The sequence below is a fragment of the Numida meleagris genome, chromosome 2 (assembly GCF_002078875.1).
Source record: "Numida meleagris isolate 19003 breed g44 Domestic line chromosome 2, NumMel1.0, whole genome shotgun sequence".
Taxonomy (NCBI): Eukaryota; Metazoa; Chordata; class Aves; order Galliformes; family Numididae; genus Numida; species Numida meleagris.
Window position 1 is genome coordinate 12,740,016 of NC_034410.1, and position 20,477 is coordinate 12,760,492.

A 20,477-nucleotide genomic window follows, 5' to 3' on the forward strand; every position below is an offset into this window, starting at 1 on the left:
ATATATATTTCCCCAGTCATTTCTGAGAGGAAATTGGTGTGGGAACATATATATTAGCTCTGCACTTAAAGACCACCAGCCTTTGCAGTGATGGTTGCAGGCGGGATGAAGCATTTGACTTTATGGATGAAATTTGCCAGATCCTCACATGCTTTTGGTCGTATGCTTATTTGAAAATCAGAAAAGGTGATGACCCTTTTAAAATAAAAATGGAATTGCTGGCAGGAAGGAAAGGTACAACTCTGTGTTCCTAGCATTTAAAGATGGTTATAAAATGTACATTGACTATTTTTATAATTTATAGTGAAACTGCTGTTGCTTTTAATAAAATGAGACTTCCAGTCAGAGTTTCATGATTATGAATGTGAGCATTTTGTTACCCAGCTTGGATTTATCCTACAAATAACCATTTTCTAACATAACTGTGGCCATATACATAACTTAATGGGATTCTCTGTCACACATAATTCTTTCTCAAGTTCCAGTGTTGGACTTGTTGCTGAATACTTAAAGTCCTTGAATATGGCTCAAGAACTGAGTTAGTGGTGACTTTCATGATTTTTAATTTAATTTTTTCCTTAATTCTTAGACTTTTAAAACTTCCTGTAATTCATTATTAGATTTACCATTTCAAGTGCTTATTTAAAAGGCACCTTAGCTGCAGAAGCAAATCAATATTTACAGTGCATTAGTGCCACAGAGAATTTGAAGCCTTGTGATTAGAGTTCATTGCTGTTTTATCTACTCTTCAAAGAAACCACAGACTTCAAATGGCATCAGCCATCATTCTGAAATCAGTGACATTGCATTGGTCCCATACATACTTGATCTAGTGGTTTAATTATTAAGTTCAATTCCTTTGATTTTTCTTTTAATATTTTAAAGGATATACTCTTCAAATCTATAAATTTAAGAAAACCAGAAGATTGCAACCAACAGTATGTTGGTAGAAAAATCTGTTCTGTATATTCTTTTTTGTTGTTGTTTTAACAAACAGTACATAAACTGCACTAGAGCAGCCTCTCAGAATAGAATTCAAGAATACAGGAGATTATATTTACAACTTGTGGTTAACATAGCATGAGTAAGATTTAATTCCTGGATTAATACCTGGCGAGGTATCGTCCATTGCCAAGGAGCAAGCACTAAAATTCTCCATGTTTGTCTCATTCCAGTGATAAAAAAAAAAATAAAAATTACCATGTATAAATTTCTAGTTTCACACTGGAAATGTGTAGATGTAGAACACACAGATGAATGTCTTTTATAAATCACTTTATTGTGAAGCTTGTTTAGTAATACAAGTCACATTTCCTTATACACGGAACCCTTTCCATAAGAAATGACTAGAATTGATCAAGTTGTGTCTTTGCAATGGCAGAATAACATTTTTTAGAGAAGTGTTTGATAAATGCCTGAAGGTACATCAACAGCTAGCCTTAATAAAATGAAATGGGCCATACCAAAGGTAGCTCATTACCAAAGAGATTTTTTAGAGAAAATCCTCACATTAGTGTTTTCTCTGGAACATTAATATTTGGGAATTCTGTTGCATAATCAACTTTATGTATTGTGAAAAGTCTCTGACACTTAGCACGGTTCAAACTCTGATGCTTTAGCTACAAAGAAAAAGGCAATGCAGTAAGATTTACTCTCTCTTCTCCAGAATTACTGACTTCCATTTTCTTCCTTTATTTCTTTGTTAGAAATTCAGCTTCTCCTCTTACAGAAGTTCACTGAACTGAACTTTTGTTTTGTCAAGTAATTTGAAGAAAGAGTGTAAAAAAGAAGAACATTTTGCATTCGCTGTGCTTATATATATAGATGTAGGAGCATAAGGAGTAAGTGAACTCATGTTTGAAAATTATAGTTCCCTGTTGTAGGGTGGGTAGCTAAGGCAAGCAGGATAATATGCATGGGCTGCTGCTTGGAACAAATATAGATTGGTATTTTTCTTAAGTGGCACACTCATAGTACAGACCTTCTTTCTTGACCAGGCTAATCCAATAAATGAGAGTGTATGTTCGGAGCTAAGCCAGAAGCACAGCCACTGCTGTTAATGGGTCACTTCATTATGCTCTGTGCTGCTGTTGCCAGTGACCACAGCTGTGGCACCTTTGTTATATAGATCTCTGGTGATTTGATAGTGTACTTTTATTATGTTTACCATCTAGCGGGAAATGAGAAGCTTTGCCTTCAGCTGCTCCATGAAACTTGAAGTAGTTGAAGACAAAGCAATCAAAGAGAAACTCTCAATTATGGGTTTTATTAGTATAGACTGAGTAATCAAACTCTAAGTAGAAGTTGACTCAGACCATAAATAATTTCTTGCATAATTAATGTGATATTTCCCGAAATACTATTTTATTCACTCCTTGTTTCATTATACTCTTATATATGTATTTATAAAAGAAAAAAAAATTCTTTGCTGGAAATTAACTCTTGTGAACATCTTTGTAATGAAAATGAAAAAAAAATCAGAGGAAATGGAAATAATACAGTGTTTGTGGGAAAAACACTAATTAATCCTCTGTTATCCTTGATTACCAGGTTGGACTTGAAATAGAATGACTGTTTTGGTGTTTTGCCATGTACCACTTGTGCATATCTCAGCAGCATGATTCCTAATTGTTCCAAAAAAACTCAGCCATGTATATTTTCTCTTTTTTGTGTGGCATGATCGACCATATTCCTCTGTGTCTTTATAATGCCGTATAAAATAAGGTTTTGTATTTTAATATTGTTGTATGTAGCTTTAATAGATAAACATTGTAAAGCTTAAGACTAGTCACTTATCAGACTGCTGCCACTGTGTTTTCCTGCTTGTGCTGGGAGACATGAACCATCAGCTTCTTCAGGAAATATTTGATCATGGAACTGAAAAATAGTCCTGGTCATCATTCTCGGATGTTGGCCAGTGTGACTTTCCCAGTGATTCTGCTGCTTATGTTGCCATAGTTTTCACCTTTTTTTGCTTTGCATTCAAGGTTCTCAGTGCAGCAGTAAAGAGAAATAAAACTGATAAATCACATCACCTCCTTTCTGGTGTTGAGTGGGAGAGTGCTAAGAGGTCAGAAATGCAGGCAGTGAAACTTCTGTTTGGGCACAGACAGTACAGATGTGTGGATATTTATTGTAGGATAATAAATGAAATTGGAAAAATGAAGTTGTATTTCAAGAGAAACTAATGTGCCATCAAAGTTTCTAAAACTTTGACCTCCACATATATTAAAAAACCCTTTCTTTTTCCAGTCTGTTTACCTGCCTGCTGCATTGTTTATTACTAATAAAATATTTTTCTCCTGTCATTTATACTAGTTGTAAAGCTAAGGGAAATGGGATAAATCAGCACAGATCATGTTTCAGCTATCAGGAAAAGGAAGAATGCAGAACTAAAACCGATCACTTCCTTGCATTCTGAGGAAAGAACAGAACGTGTACTTCCAAAGGAGAGGAGGCTGCCTTTCCCTCCAGAGAGGCTGCTGTGCCACCTCTTGCATGCTCTGGCAGTGCCCACACTACAAGCGTGGTGCTGGGGTGAGGGAAGTGTAGTCTGAGTCCACTCCTGATTTTGGCATCAGACTGTCTGCTTGCTCTTTACCTCTACGTTACTTTCATCAGTTGTTCAAGCTTGGGCTGTTTTTATGTTTTACACAACAACCAACAGATGGTAACGATACCATTTTTGTACTTATCAGACCAAAGAGCTGTACTAGGTTAAGAGTTTTGTTTGGCCCTCGTTTTCTTCTCATGTGGTCAGGCAGCGAGACTGTGGTTTTAAAAGAAACAGACCTTGTCCTTGAGGAACTATGCTGAGGTCAATAGCTGCTTACTCTACAAAATCACATTTGGTCAAAACCACCCATCCAGAGCTTGAAAAAAAAATTTCTGACGTGAAAAACATTTTAAATCTAGTCAGTGTTTATTTATTGTCTGTTTCATTCTTCAGATATGCCTCTTCATGTACGGCGGAGTAGTGACCCTGCACTGATTGGCCTCTCAACCTCTGTAAGTGATACAAATTTTTCTTCAGAAGAGCCTTCACGGAAAAACCCTACGAGGTGGTCCACAACAGCAGGCTTTCTCAAGCAGAACACCGCTGGCGTACCCGCTACACATGAAAGAAAGGTATATTTTGGTGTACTTCTTTCCCCCTCTTTGTTCAATAAATGTGAGATGTGCATACATTTTTTTTGTCCTTTTAATGGGTAAACCTTTATTTTCAGACCTTGTCCAACAAACCACACTATCAGCAGAACACTGTGCCAGTTCCATGTGTACCTTCTTAGGAAGCACTTAGTGATACCCACAGCAGGCGTTACAAATGTTTGATTTCGCCATTAATTGCCACTGAAGCTCTGATTACTCCTTACTCTGCCAAATAGGACCTAAATACTGTCACACATTTTCTTTGAATGCAAATAGACAGCGTCTATAATGATTTCTACTGATCTCTGCAGAAGTCCTAATGTCAGTGAATAATCTGCATGCCTACAGCTAGTCTGGCTCTGTCTTTCTGGCATACCAAAGGTAGTTTTCACTTTCGGAGTCAAATAACGCAAAAGAAAAATTACAAATGCTGTCTCTCTTTGTTAATGTTATTAAAACTAAAACAGTGCAATTTAAAGTTCCTGTTATTTGCTTCCTTTTATTCAATGTGATTTCGGCATCTCTACCTGCACTCTTTATTGAATTAAGAAGAAACTCAAAAGAAAAATAATAATTCCAGTGAGTCATTTCTATAGAAAGTCACCATTCTGACTGCACAGCACAAAATCCTGTCAGAAAAGAAGTAGCTTATAATAGTTATATTCCTTTATTATTGTTAATTCTGTGTAATATAAACACTACCCAAGAACCTGCAGCCAGGACTCCCAAACTCCAGATAAAGAAATCTTTACATACTGCTAATGAACTCGTCTGTCTCCCAAGGGGTTTTGATTATTTCAAAACCGACAATAGACATTGAGGCCCACATTCTTACAGAGGTTTCAGTTTAACATATCTTTAGGTCTCTACTTGATCAGGATTTCAAGTAGGTAAAGGTACATTTTCACTTGTGCTGGTGCAGCACAGAAGTGTGTCTTGTTTTGAAAAATATCTTATAGTATTCTGATTTGGAGAAGAAAAGTGATAATCTAATCCCTTTGAAGTGCTACTGTTTTCAGTTAATTTTTCTGAAATGATAATGAAGCTGCACTTCATTACTCTACTAGCACAGATATTGGAGAGCCATACGCAGCATAATCAGATTTCTTTTAGTATGTGAAGTTAGCAGAAATTGGAGAGAATTGAACAGCAGCTGATCTTTCACACTCATGTCCTTGTGTCATTAGTTGTTCATCATGTACTTGCTCTTGATTTTCATGAAAATATTTGATGTCTGTTGAAGCACGGCGACCAAAATAGAAAGGAATACATGTTATCTCATGTAGTGATGGGAACCTAGTGACAAGAAAACATTAAATCTGGAAAATGGTGAAGAACGAATGTACATTTGTTAGCACAACAGATACCGTTAATTTTTTTTACTATTTTTTTCATTTTACACATCGTATGCATTTGTCCTTCAAATAGAACAGATCACTGAGTAGGTTATTTTTAACAGATAAGATGCAGTAACAACTGCAATTGAATAATAATTGCTTGTACAACATATTGTACAAATTCACTTACTGAGTGAATTTCTGCTACGTTGTTTGTGTTGCCAGCATCTTGATTTCTTCATGTGAACCAAGATTTAATAGTGAATCTTATTTCTCTTAGTAATTGATATTAATTCTCCTTTCTTATCTGAATACTAGCAACAATTTCAATTGCATTGTTATTCTAAAATTCATTATTTCCTCTACCTTTGAAGTATCTATCACCTACCAAAGTACTAACACTGAATTTTTGAAATGTATTTAGATTATTTGAACTATAACTAGTATTGTTTTCTTAAGCTATTCAGATAACAAAAAGAGATGGCTGTGCTTTGTTTCAGACTGTTTCACTGATTATACATGACACAGACATTTCAAGCAAAGCAAGGAGAACAATCTTAATTTTCTGCTCTGTGCATTGGGTTTGAGCACCCATATATCTTTTGGGGGCGGTTGGCACTACGTAATGTTTTCACTGCATTTCCTTTTCTTGACAGCACAAGAACATATGTTCTTGGGCTGAGATTTGCAGCACAGTTGTAGGTTAGCAACTTTACCCCAGCAATATCTATATGTCTCTCACAGAAACAAGAAAAGGGTTTCTGGGAGAGTTGCCAAAAGCTTCATCCACCTACTGACTCTCAGAAGTGACATTACTTTCAGCCCGTCACCTCTAAAGAGGAATAATTGACAGGTAGAAACTCTGTCCAATTTTTGGAGGAATTAGCAGAGGGAAGCTGCATGTGTCTGGCAGAAGGGATTTATTTCTTAGGGGCAAGTGAGAGAAGACTCTTCACTGGTGTTTATTTCATTTTGGGTAAGAACAATTTGAAATGGCAGGAAAATGGGCAGATGCCCAAGATTAGATGAAATTAAGAGGAGAGAGTGCTGCCATACGCTGAAGGCTGTGAAGAGCCAGGACATATGCCAGTAGTTCTGGGCACATAAAAAGAGAAAAGGGCACTGGGAAAGAGGAAAAATGTGGGAGATTTGAAGGATTCTGTTGATGAAATTACAGTGCCTTTGCGTATTAGGATGGAAGTGATTTCTCATTTGTTTTTCATATCCCCTTATTGAAAAGCAACTTGTTTATTGTTGAGATATGCCAAACTCTCTGTGCTTCCTTTGAACTGGAATTTTGACCTTTTCTGTTTTCTGTGTTGTTCAGCTGTACTTACACCTTGCAAGAGCAACTTGAAACCAGATATTGAAGTTTTCTATCTGAAAGTACTTAAGTATTTGAAGAATTATCATTATAGATTTTTTACAAATTACTGTAGTAATTTGTCAGGTCAGGTAGTTCCTGACCTCTTCTTTCTGTGTCCTCCTGAGTAGTCTCAAACAAATGAATAAGTCTCCTTATCTGTGCAAGTATTTACAAAGTTAGCTCATGAGTATCAACCATTTTCTTAGGTAAATTCACTTCTCAGGATTCTTTTAAAAAAGTGAATATTAAAATGACTTTCAAATAGAATTTTGTGCTTGAGATGTGTCTGCATTACATAGTGATCCAAGGCTTGACTTAATCATTTCTCTTGCTTCCTTGAGCCATTCTAATGAAACAAGAAATCTCTTAGTAAAAATATCTTCTCAAAGGCCTGCGGTAATACCTGATTTGCAAGCAGTAATTTTGTTTGAATTTTATTGAACTGTACATTTGAACAGATTGTATGCAGCTCAAGAGCACCAGAGGTGGTTCCTTCCATCACAGTAGAATGTTTTTTTGATGCTGTGTTTTTCTGAATAACTGTTAATTTGGCTTAATAATGCAGTATGAGAGCCGACTGGCTTAAGTAGCTGCCCTTAAAACATAAGCTGCAGTAATGAAAATCAGGTTTCCTTTCCCTTAGATGTTTGTGTTACAGTACAAGAACTTAAATGCAACACCAGATAGGTTTTCTCTTGTAACGACCGCGAGTTAATTATCCTCTTTTTTTTAATTTGCACCTACATCTGTGATGAATAGTTGCATATTATTACAGATTACTTATCTGCATTGAACCTGCTTCTCTGAAATAGCCAAGGCTTATCTAGTTAACTTGTCTTGCTTAAGACAGGGATATACCATGACTACCTGGCTTATGAAAAATTTCCCAGAGTGACTTTTCTGAGTTTGATTCATGTATTGTTGCATCTGAGATAACAGCATTGGTATAGCATAAAGAGGCAATAATGTACATTGAGAGAGAGCAATGAGAGAGAAAAATGATTGTGCATGGGCTTCTGTGCCTCTCTCGCTCCTGGATTCACCCACCTGGAGCAAAGCAAATGGCGTGCAACATGCTCTGCAGGGTGGATCATCAACAGCAAACACATAGCTGAGTATACGTGGCACATCACTTTTTTTCCTCTTTTTGCCTTTGCCAGTTAGTCAGCAGCCAGATTTTTTTTGTTTATGTAGGTTTTCCATGTCTATATTATGTGGTTGAGCATAGCCATGCCTTGTAGGAATAACTGGTTTTAGGATATTCTTTCTTCCTGCTTGGAAGCCTTATCTTTATGGGCTCCATAAACTGCAGAGGAAGAAGTTTAAGCCATGTGAGGGTGACCTAAATTTCACGTAGTGTCAAATCCCTTAACTATAAAGCGTTTTGTTTCTCACCATCCCCTCTTGCAGAAATTTTTATTTCCTATTGGCTTGAGACAGTTAAATACACATATTCAAGCTGTTGCATTGATTTTTTTTTTCTGTGAAAGATGCAATGCACTCTAAGTCTCTTTGTAAGCAGAATATAAATTTTCTTTCTTTAGTGAAGTATGTCTCAATAGGATAAAAGCATGCATGCATTACATGAGATGAATATACCAAACAAAAATGGTTTGTCCATGTCAAAATCAGATTCAAAGTGAAAATTAGTTTCATTTAGCTTTAGGTCACTTTAAAGCTGGCTTAGTGAAATTTTCTCTATTGCTGTCACCAAAGATGTGGTATTTCAATAGATTTTAGCTATAATTCTGAGGATTGAAGATTCCTATATTAAAATAGTGTGTATGTATTTCATTTTATAGCCAAGGAATCTGACTTTCAGACTGGAAAGTCATTAGACCAAGTAGGGAAAATTATGGACTAAAAGATATCATTCTGGGAATAAGCTTATTTCTTTTTAGTGAGACCATTCACAGATTTTGTCATTTCAGATGTGACTGCATATAGAAAAAGAGGAAGGAAAAATGTGAGAGTTATTTACAAATAATGAAATAGTGTTTTAATGCAGAAAACGTTGCTATGGGAGAGAGAGGAATGGATATTTAGAAAACAAAACAAAACAAAAAACAAAAGTTAAACGCACCAGTTTTCTTTCTTTGTGATAGAAAATCATTGCTGGTAGCTCATCACATGATGATAAAATAGTTTAGAGCAAATGTACCCAGAGAGAGTGCATCATAAAATAAACCTAGTATGTGTTATTTTTGTCCTGGGTTGTGTGTAAAATTCATGACTTTCATAGCTGAGGTTGGAAGGTACCGCTTGAGGTCATCTAGTCCAACCACTCTGCTCAAGGCAGGGTCAAGCAGAGCAGGTTGCTCAGGTCTGTGTCCAGTCAGGTTTTGTATACATGTATCTCCAAGGATGAAGACTGCACCACCTCTCTGGGCAACCTCTTCCAGTGTTTGGTCACCCTTATGGAATTACTTGTATTTCAGTATGTACCTGTTGACTCCTGTTATTTCACTGGTTACCACTGAGAAGAATCTGACTCTCTGCACAGAGTAGCAAGTAATATTTTAGTACAGTAAGAATTAAAATCTCAATGGAAAAACTGAGCATTTCTGACTTCCAAAATGTGAAAACAAAACCAATATTTCTTACCGTCAGCAGCATGTTGAGAATGGGAGATAGAACATGAAAAATCCTTGTCTGGTGCACAGAGAGATAACAGAAAATCTGTATCACTGGATGTTGTGCTCTGCTGTTTGCTGAATGCTGTGTACAAGGAAGGATTCAGCTGTTTGGATACAAAAGTCAGTCGTGACCAGACTTGCTAAGAAGCAGGGAAAATGCCAATAATAAAAATAAACAATCCAAAGTGAAATTGCAATTTTCTCCGTCTCTTGTTCTTTTACCTATTTTTTTTTTTTTTGCTGTGAAATATCAATTTGTGAAAGCTCTCCTATCAAATTTCCTCTCTGTCCCCCAGAAGATTATTGATGCAAGATTCTAGAGAGATCTAAGAGCTTGTGTTTTTTTTGCACTTTGCTCTGAGGCTGAGCTAGTGTGTCGATCACTCTCAATGTCTGTTCTTCATCAGTTAAGTGGGAAGAATAAGTCATTTTCTTCCAGTGCTTTGCTACCCCGTCTCTTTGTGTGATGGGCCTGGGTGAGCAATGTCTGGTCTGCAGGTGAGAGAACACAGTGCTGTATCATGAGCTGTGAATGCTAAGGAGGGTCTGAATGATCGAGTATCTTCCTAGTGATGGAGGAGCGCTGGAACATGTGCAGGATGTTGATATTTTCAATTCAGTAGTGGTGGTGTACAGCATTTTTCAGAGAGGTGATGAAAGCTATACTGAAGGTACGGACCTCTCAAGTACAGAAAAACTTAAGTTGTAATGAATGGCTGACTTTTCCTCTGCCATTCATCTAAGTGTACATGTACTTGTAAATTCCCAAAATAGTAGCTTGATAAAAGATTTAATAACTTAAAAAAAAGAAAAAAAAGAATTAGGTTGAAAGCTCATGTTTAGTAATTTTTTTTTTAAATTTTTATAGATTAGAAATAGGTTTTCATTGGATCTTGGTTTAGGCCAGTTTTCATCTATTTAGTTGTAGCCCAGAGTTGTGTATTTACACTGCATTTGCAGTATACACAAATAATTTCTCCGGATGCATGTTCATATATTTGTCCATCTGCCTTGTTTTCATGTTACCAAGGTTTTGTACTGATGCAAAGCAAGTCCGAATTTTGTCTGAATGAGTAGGTAGTCTTTCAAATTTGAAGCACAAGCCACACAACAGGCTGGGCTTTCCTGCAGTGTCCTGATGTGAGTCTGAGAAGCATCAGCAGTGATTATTTCAGCCTCTTTTTGCTGCGTTTGTTGTATTTTTAAATTAATTTAAGTTACCATGCAATGAATATCAGTCATGCAAGAAAAGTAGTCTCAGACTGGAATTCAAAACCATCCATGGAACCAATATGTACAAAAGGATAGCATGATTGAGGAGGAGATGGTGAACTTCACTGGGTGGGAATTAAAACCAGGAAAGCCTACTCACCTGCTGGGCTTAGTTCTGTTAGGATTGAATTTGGGTCTAAAACAGATGCTGCTTGTCCTACCTTGGCTAAGTCCTCAGGAAGGAGTCTGGTCAAGGCCTGACATTAATTTACAAGACTGATGAGTCAGCTGATCCCTCAAAGCTGAGTGATTTCCTGGGAGCTCTGCTGAGTCCCCTCTTATTGTTAAATAGGGCAAACAGTGGTGGTTTTTAGGGTAGGGTAGGTTTTAAGGGCTGACGGGGAGAGACCAATGGCTGCTGCCTCTGGGCCTTGCTGCAGCCTGCAGGCCTTGCCTTGCTGCTGCCTGGGCACTGCCCCATGGGCTTGGTCAGAAGTCACTGCCCTTCTCTGCTCACCTGTTAAAGCAAGGAAGACAGAAACACTTAAGTTTTCTTAGCTTGAGAAGCTGGTATGGTTACCTCATCCCCTCCACTCCATTTTTGTTGTTGTCCTGCAGGTGCAGTTTTCTAAACACAAAAACAACCAGTTGAAGCTATTAAAAATTCATTTTAGGGGCATGGCTGCCTTAAAGCATTTACATACGCTTATCAGGATAGTGCTGGCAAGTTATAAGCTTTGCTTCATCTGCACTTCCATGGCAGATGCCATTCCATCAGACTGCCCCTCTGCTGCCCTCTGTCACACAGGAGCAAAATGTATTGTGGGGAAAGTTCCACCTCTCCTGCCATACCACCAATATCTGCCTCTGATGTCATGGGCCAACATAAAATAGGAGGCATTACTTTCAGAGCAGACCTCATAGCTTTATTTCTGTGTCTGGAATTTAATGACTTGCCTCTCCCAAGGAATCAAATGAAGAGATGTTAACAGTAAATAAACAAACAACATTACAAATACTATTTTCACTAAATCCAAGTACACATAAAGCACTGTATTAATTTGACTACAAAAAAAAAAAATCAGTGAAATTGGCAGGGCTGAGCATAGTTGCATTACTGCATATAAGCAACCATATAGATTGATACATAACTGGACATAAGCAACACTTTTGCATCCTTTACGGTAGCACAGCAAAAGGATGTGGGAATTGACAGAGTGTAAACAAGAGGTATAATTGTACAGATCCTCTTGTGTGATCTCACTGGAACTGTCACTTGGGGGGGGAACTGTATAACTCATCTCCAAGTATTCTTCAATTTCATTTTGGACATAATTTTACCAGCTTTAAAAGAAGTCACAGAGACCTTTGAGATATATGCCTATATATATACATACACTTAAGTATGCTTTCTAGGAGATGTTCTATATAGAGTGAATGTTTCATTTTTCTGGACAAAAAGAATAAGAAAAAGAATAGTGAGAAGAAGAAACTGCTTTCAAAATATAATGTATACAGGAAGCAGAACAGTAGCTTTATGGCATTTTAAGCTAACTGATTCATTTATTTTTCTTTAAAATGATGCTATGGAAAACAATTCCTTTTTAGTGCTGTTTCAAGAAGCTTACAGAAGTAAAATCCAGTTTCAGAATTGTAGTTTCAAAATATCAACTACCATACGCTATTTTGGTTGTTTAGCATTATGTTTTGTGAGGTTTTATTGTGAGAATAAGTAAAGAGTGAATTGATTAAGAAGCTTTTTTTTCCTGTCTCGATCAGAAAAAATGAAGTACACTACCCGCTATGTTTCTGTTTTGCATGTATAAATGCAAAGATTGTTACATTTTTTATTTTCTTTTGTAAACAAGAGAGATCAACAGGATATGATTTGTATATACAATGTCACAGTGTTTAGTTTATTCTTAACTTAGTCCACTTTCTTTGGTACTGAATAGCTACATACTCACAAGATGTACAGGAAGCTGTCCATTCTTCGTGGCCCCTACTCACTGCTATTTTTCAGGTCAGTCTTTCCTTGTCAATCAGAGGACAGCGTAGAATACATGAACTGGAATTCTGCAACTTTGGAAATTTCTGAACATGAAGTGATAGAACTTATGCATAACATTGGCTTTAAAATTGTCTTTCTCCTCATGAGCATCTAATGTGCTATTGTTAATGCATAAGAAGTTAATTCAACTCATGGAACTACGGGAGGGGTCATTTCTGAAGACAAATCTTTCTAGATTCTCTAAAGGCATCAAAATGACTATGGAATTGTCATTCTTCACATCTATTTCTATTTATAAATAAGGAATGCAAATGATTGTGTTCTTTTAGAATATTAGATATTCATCTCCTGTATCCAAAGACAGTTTTTACCAGTTGGCTGGAAATGACCCATGTTGCAGGTCAGATCTAAGAATAGGCATAAAGCTGAGATATTTCATTAATACAGGAATCCTCTCTTTACTCCCTGGGGAATGGCCTAAGAGTAGAGATTCCTGATAGTGGGTGATTGAGACTGTTGTATGCATTTGATGGCTGAGTATCTGGTATCCAGATTATTGTAGCTTCTGTGTTGTGTTCTTCAATACACTGCAAAAAAAAGCAAGCTTTGAAATTGAAATGTAGAATGATAAAATAAACTGAATTTTCTGAGAGGAAAAGGAAGATCAACAAAGCAGTAGTGTCAGATTCTTAAGATGTATGGATGTTTATAGGGAATGAGTTACTTAGTGACTGGTACAGTTCATTCTGAGGAAAACTTGAAAGCTGGTATAATTTGTTGATAAAATGCTGCTGATGAATAGCAAGATTGGATCCAAATCTGACCTCTATGTAAGGTTTTTTTAGTGAATTCCTATATGTATATCACATTACTGGGTTAATTAATTTCCCTGTAAATGAGGCATAATTTATAGTATTATTATTATTTTGAGAATTGGGGATCCAGTTGGTCTTATTTATTCGTTTATTTAAGTCCATAAAGCAACAAAAACGCGGTACAACAAAATAAACAGGAGTCTGTTTACTGAAACTTCAGAGGGCATGCAAAAGTGAGTGTATATGGATATTACTGCATTAGTAAAAGGAGATTTGTATCAGACATATCTGTATTCACATTAATTATGTGGATGCTTTGTTAATTGTTGTTTTTAGAATCCTGTCCAAGTGTGACATCAAACTGACCTGTGTCAGCATGGATGTAGTGGAGCATAAAAAGAAAGAAGAGCAGCTTTTATAGTCATGGAGCCAATAAACATATTTATAGATGCTTACTTGCCCAGAGTTGGTCAAATGAAATAATAACCTCAAAGGATTAAACAAAGTCTCATCTCTCTTCAGCGTGGAGGTATCAATCTGAGACTGTCACAAGGTATTGAAAGCAAGCAAACAAAAACCCTTTTCCAAAATGTTCTGCATACGTGAAAAAAAGATACAGCCAAACATTTTCAGTGCCCCAAATGGTTTCCTGTAGTGAAGTTCGTGAACAAAAGGTGAATAACTTGCTGTAGAAATAGCTAAAGGGAAAACTTGGTTGAGATCTTTGGATCTCCTCGCAGAGAATTGCCATGAAGAGGTCTTCAATCTGTTTACCTCCTGTTCTATCGCCATATAGAAATAAAATATCAAAAACTCATTTTGCTTTGCATTAGACATACAGAAGGCAAAAGCAAATGAAAAAAACCCTACCCCTTCTCTATTTGGAAATTGGTGTAGTGGCAAATTGGCACTACACCCAGTGGGCATGGATGTGTCACCATGTGGTGTGAAGGACATTCTAGTTGGGTTAGTCGTGCTGGGAGTCTTTAGTGGTACAAGTGCAGGTTACAATCACTAATGAGTTTATGCACTGACAGCCAGTAATTAAAGTACACGGATCATACTAATGCATCATTTTATCTACAAGCTACAAAGTCTTTGATGAGAAGCTTGTTATATATTGCAAATCATCTGAAATTAAAAGCACAGCAAAAGCACTTCACTTCTGTCCCTTTCACCCCAGCCTCCAGCAAAGCCCTGCAGGGACAGTATGCTGAACTACATCTTAAGGAGTGGGATTCTGTATCCTCATTAAAAATACTGCAAAATGCTACTATTAAGTATAGTGGCAATATGGTGATTTGACAGTTTTAGAGTTATATTGATCAATTTTCATTTCAAATATCATAAACTTGCCATTTCCCATGGTCCCCAAAGATGTTTGAGAAAGAACCTTTTTTTAAAATTACTGCATTTGATTGTAACTGATGATGCGTGTCAGTACCAGTCTCAGGAGGGCTTCCAGCTGCAGCTCCAGAAGAAATGAGAATTCCCTGTGTGACCCTGATGGCTTCTGCACTATAAAATCTTCTCTTAATGGTATTGAAGTTAAAAGCAGCACACACCTTTCCACTTGGGTGTTTGGAGCAAGCATGCTAATGCTGAATCATGCTGAATGGAAGAAAAATGGTCTGGGTTATTTGTCTGCATATTTTACAACATATATTTGTTTGTTTGTTTGCTTGCTTTAGGTGGCAAACAGTGTTGCAGTTGGTTCAGCAATAAAGAAAGGAGTGTGGTGCTTACCTATGGCAGGTTGTTTTTCTAATGTTCTGCTGTTCGGTTAACACCCACAAAACTGCGTATGATTCCAGCCCTGAAGTCATTTTTTGTTACACACTGATGGTAGTGATATTTTGAGCTGCAAAGCATAAGTCACAGGGACTGCACCTCTGCCCCTCTGCAGCTTTTGTTTCTGCCATCAAAAAAGTTGATGAGTAACTTCGGATGCCTCCTGTGTAAAAAGAACTGGTGTGCATCTCAGCAGGAGAAAGGCAATCTTCTATGAAAGTGGACTACAGCAAAAATATTTTGGTAAATGGGAGGAATTTATTCTTCTGGCCAGTGCGGATATTACTAGGCATGAACTCCTTGCAGAATTTCTGATAGTGTCTTCTGTACCAGAGGCCTAATTTAACTCACTCTTAGCATAAATAATTTCAACTGTGCTGTGTGCCACGGCATTTAAGACATTCCACAGCAGGAGGTTCCACTATAGACTGTAAGCAGTACTGCTGTCCTGCGTAACCAAGATCAGAGCCACTTAGCGTTTGAATGACTGAAGGACACTTCCCTGAACACATCCCTGGATGAGCTTTTATCTTTTTTCCTTCTCTCTTGCTTTTGCAAAAATTTCCGCTGTACATGGCTGGTGGATGCTGCGTAGAGGGAGATCTTTGTGTACCATAGATAAAAGAAGTCTGCTTTAAACGTTTGTACTGAAAATTGTAAGCATGAGTCAATGAAAAAAAGGAATTATCTATAAAATACAAAGATAGAGAAAACAACTAATTACGTAGGAGGCAGAAATTTCTATTCATTCAGATGGGGTGATGATCTGTCTGATAACAAGTTACCGTCAGATAACAGTAACTCTTGCACCAGCTGAATGGAGTGTTTTTGTGCATAAAATGATCCTTCCTTATTTCTTTGTCCAGATCTTGATTTTGTTGCAATACCTTTTCAGAACTTTGAGCAAGAGAAATTGTTGTTTTGGCTTATAGGAACGGTGCCACCTCTGTCACCATAGGAGGAGAATAGAATAAGAGCAGCATTAGGAAAAAATCAATTTCTGCATGCTGCTTCCTGTCCTTTATGGCTCCGCAGAGGGACAGTTGTACAAAGCAGCAGCTGCCTTCCACTGTCCCTCTCCTAAGCAAGAGGCTAAGTTTGCTGTGTGCTTAATCACACTGGAAAAGTGGAATATTTTTAGTAGTTGAAAGATGTGAAGTTTTTACTCATCTGTGGGAGGTTAAGCTAATTTATGATGGGGATTTGTTCAGCTGATTACTTGTGCAGATGTTTTTATACAATATCTTGTGCTGGTTGAATTCAAGCATTAATGTCTTGAAATTGAATATTTCTTTTCTACTACAAAATCTCTTTCAAAATAAGAACTTGTCATCAATTAAGAAAGCTTAGTTTGATAAGTGTGGAAAAAACCAAGCAAGCTTTTGGAAACTCTATTTATCACAGTTATACTAAGAGTTCAATTTCCTAGCAAAATATGTCATACCTTAACAAGAAATCAAATTGTAACAGGCAATTGTAGAGGAATTGATGCTACAGTCTGTGTTTTAGAGTATCAGACCGATACTGTGCTAGGCAAAATAAATATTGATAGCCTAAATAGGGGAAGGAAATACTTATGCTGATGGAATGAAGTACTGATTTAAAAAGGGAATACATAAAATATATAAAAAAGTATTTAACTGCCAATGTACACTGGTGGTTTTTCTTTTTTTTTTTTCTTTTTTTTTTTTTAAAGAGATTTTCAGGATTCCTGAAGGCATTAACATTGTTAAATATTTGGGACTATAACCCTAATTTACTTGCTTAGGAATGCGTAAGAAATAGATGCTCCTTTTAAATTGTCTGATTTGGAATTAAGATAGATAGATAGATATTGACTGGAAAAAATACTCTGCTTATCCTGTTATATTTACTGCTTTTGCAAAGCTAAGGAGAATTTTGGTTCCATGTATGCTTTTAATTGGAGGGAACTAACTTGTATAAATGACCAGTTTTTCCATTGACTTTGGGCTAAGGGTAACTCCTAACATGAAGGATCTGCCTCTTGTGTTTTTGTTGGCTTTTAGTGATCAGACTGTGTAAGGACTAAGTACCGTTAGAGGCTGAGGAATATGTACTTGTGGGAAAGAAAATTCAAACTATAACTTGTCCATTGAAAAGACTTTTTAAAAATCTGTCTCAATGTGATACGTGTATTTCTATCAGCACAATCTCTATCTGCAGCAGTGTTACAAATATGGCTGTATTTGTTTACTCTCAGCAAACCAAGCAAACAGAAACAGGGAAAAGACCCTCTGAAATGAGAAAATCAAGCTTGATAACAAGTTTCAAGCGTGAGTTCTTTACTTAATGTGTTACACATAAACACTTAATATTGAGAAGTTAAGGGGAGATAAGTATATCACCAGTGATAATCTTTCATTATGATGTGGGATGAGAAATTCCAATTCTGAACTCTCTACCATACTATTCTGGTGGAAAGGAGCATACCTGGAGGAAGGAGACACCTTTAACTGTAAAACTGACTGAATTCTGGGACTTGGGGAAATTCTGTATTGGACTTACAAGTTTCTAGAGGAAATGTTGTATGGTGTGTTTGCTTTTTTAAGGAGCTGGGTATTCTGACAGCCTGATGGAGTACGTACTTGGGAATTCTGTGCACTAGAGGTTTGAAGTTGGAATAGGGCAGTAGTGAAACACAAATGGGTGCAGGAGTGACAAACCCACTGAAGGCTGTGTTTGGACCTCTCTGGTGCTAAGGAAGGGAAGCTCTTGATGTTGAACATCTTTATGCACACACCAAGCAGTCAAGTTGTACATGTCTGGTCCTTGAGACCAGCCAGACCTGCTTTTTCCTTTGTCCTTGTTTTCATTGTATGATTTTAGTAACCAGCTGCATTGATAATGTGCAAGGACTGGTTGTTTTTTTTTATAAGACACCTTTTTGTTTCTTTTAAAATAGAAAGATGAAAACTACAGAAGCCTACCACGAGATACTAGTAGCTGGTCTAACCAGTTTCAGAGAGACAATGCTCGTTCATCGTTAAGTGCCAGTCATCCCATGGTGGACAAGTGGCTGGAGAGGCAAGAACAGGTAATATATATGCATATATATATTACTTTATCAATCTAATCTTTATGCTACTGCAAAAAAGTATATTGTTATGTGATATTGGCTTTCTAAGCGAGATTCAAGCATTAGAAGTACACTGACAAAATTTGTATGGGATTTTGTCTGCTTTCAAAATACTGCATTAAGACTGAAAATAGACAGCTGCAAATTATTTCATTTTTGAGTCATACACCCATTTATGTAGTATGTGGAGCGTTGCAGTTCTTCACAACCGACACAAACAGAGTTAATTTATTTACAGAGTATAATTTTGATAAATATTTTGCTGATGAAAGTTAATAATATTACTACAGAGTAGCCAAACGTGGGTCAGTTTTGACATTGTACTTTTAAATATTTTGTTGTTCATAGCCTTGCAACAAATAATGATTATAAATTAGAAGAAACTGCTATCATATTTATTTAGTGTACATTTGTACCACTTTTGATTTTGGTCTTTTTTGAGACAATATATATAATTTCAACTTGATTTTTCTTTAGTAATAAGCTGGTAGTCCTAGAATGTTAAAGGACTAAAATTAATATTAAGTAGCAGTCACATCACATATTTGTATTTGTCTGAAAATTTTCGAGAAGTGTCCTGAAATGTACCATGAAAATGCATCTTTATTATGGAGAATGGAGGTAAAACAGCAAGTCCGCATAAAGAACGGTGCATATAAGGGCTATTTCCTTATGTTTCTTCCTTATACAACGTTGAGATTTTGCATTGAGCATAAATGTACAAGGTTCGTATTTTATAGCAGTAGGGTATGAAAACAGAATTTACTTTATACAGAGGGATCTCTGCCCTTGGTCCTTGTATTTTTTCCCCTGCGCATTTTGTGGTAGGACCCATGGTGGCAATTTGTTGCTGTTTTCCCCTCAGTGAACCCATCTAGTGTCAGTGAGTTCAGCTGCTGCCTCTGTGCTGAAACAGGAAGGCCAGTGCCCAGAGCTGGAGGTGTCTCCCTGCTGGTGCTGTTTGATGTTTTCAAGGCACGCTTCAAGCGTCATTAGATTTTTGCTGTGGCAGTTAGTAAAGCTGTTGTCTCAGCAAAAGAGGTTGGATTAGGAATCTTAATAGTGATCTTCCTGTAGAATGTTGGGTACATGAATATTTTAATACATGGGAATCCCTGTTCAAAGAAGCATTACGTTTTCTGCTGATTTTGGTGTCTGAATGGCTTACCTAGTTCAACTTATTCCCAAATTAGGTAAATAGCAGTAGTCTGATGTATATGTTATGCCGACTAACTGGTTGAAGTCTGAATTTGCAAGTTTTATATTTCTTTTGAGCAAGTTTTTGGCTTTTGGGTTTTCTTTTGTTGCTTTTTGAAAGAGAGAGGATTAATTCTTTCCATGTGTTAATTAATCTGCCTCTATCTGGAAGACCAGGATACCTTTGCCATTTCATGCCAGTGGGATAGTTAATTAGATTGAAAACTGTTTAACAGGATATGAACAGGAGGTGAGGATGGGATGATGCACAGCTCTGCAGGGAGAGAGGGAAAGGCCCAGCAGAGAGTGGAGGAACTGCACAGAGAAATTCCATTTGGTTTTGGGGTTTGAACTCTGGTTCTTTTACAGTGTCCTCTGTAGGCACTTTTTTTTTTTCTTTTTTTTTTCTTTTTTCTTCACTGGTTCGGCCTTTCCCTTTGGTTTGCTTTTTGTTTAATTTAGCAGAAATTGAAATTGAATCTGGAAATCTTGTTAATAACTGAACCAGAAATTACAGAACACAATCATGCTCTTGGTTCTTTTAAAAAGACGAGTAACAAGTTGTGTGTGTGGTGCCTGTGGTGGAAACTACAAATGGATGAGGTAATTGTACCGGAGACAAAAGGCCAGTCCTATCTCACTGACCCTAGCTTTAAAGCACATTACTTGCTGAAAAATGCTTTTCAATGTATAAGCTTTCCAACTTTAGGTTGCGCATAACACTTTTCTTACAACATCGTTTGCCTTATCCTCTTTCCTCCTCTTTGCTGAAGCTCTGTATTCAACACCATAGGAATACTGTTAGTGGAAATGGATAATCTGAGAGCAGATGCAGAAAGGAGAGTCTCAGACAAGAAGGTTGCAGT

At 37.0% G+C, this 20,477-nt stretch overlaps 1 protein-coding gene across 1 annotated transcript in view; it reads left to right on the forward strand.

Annotated features, from left to right (window-relative positions):
* The window catches only part of PARD3 (par-3 family cell polarity regulator), a 435,432-nt gene that overhangs the window by 166,207 nt on the left and 248,748 nt on the right, over positions 1 to 20,477 (forward strand). Inside the window, exons 5-6 of the mRNA XM_021389241.1 lie at positions 3,950 to 4,128; positions 18,241 to 18,372. Of these exons, the coding sequence (XP_021244916.1) occupies positions 3,950 to 4,128; positions 18,241 to 18,372 (311 nt within the window). The remainder of the gene's footprint in view (positions 1 to 3,949; positions 4,129 to 18,240; positions 18,373 to 20,477) is intronic.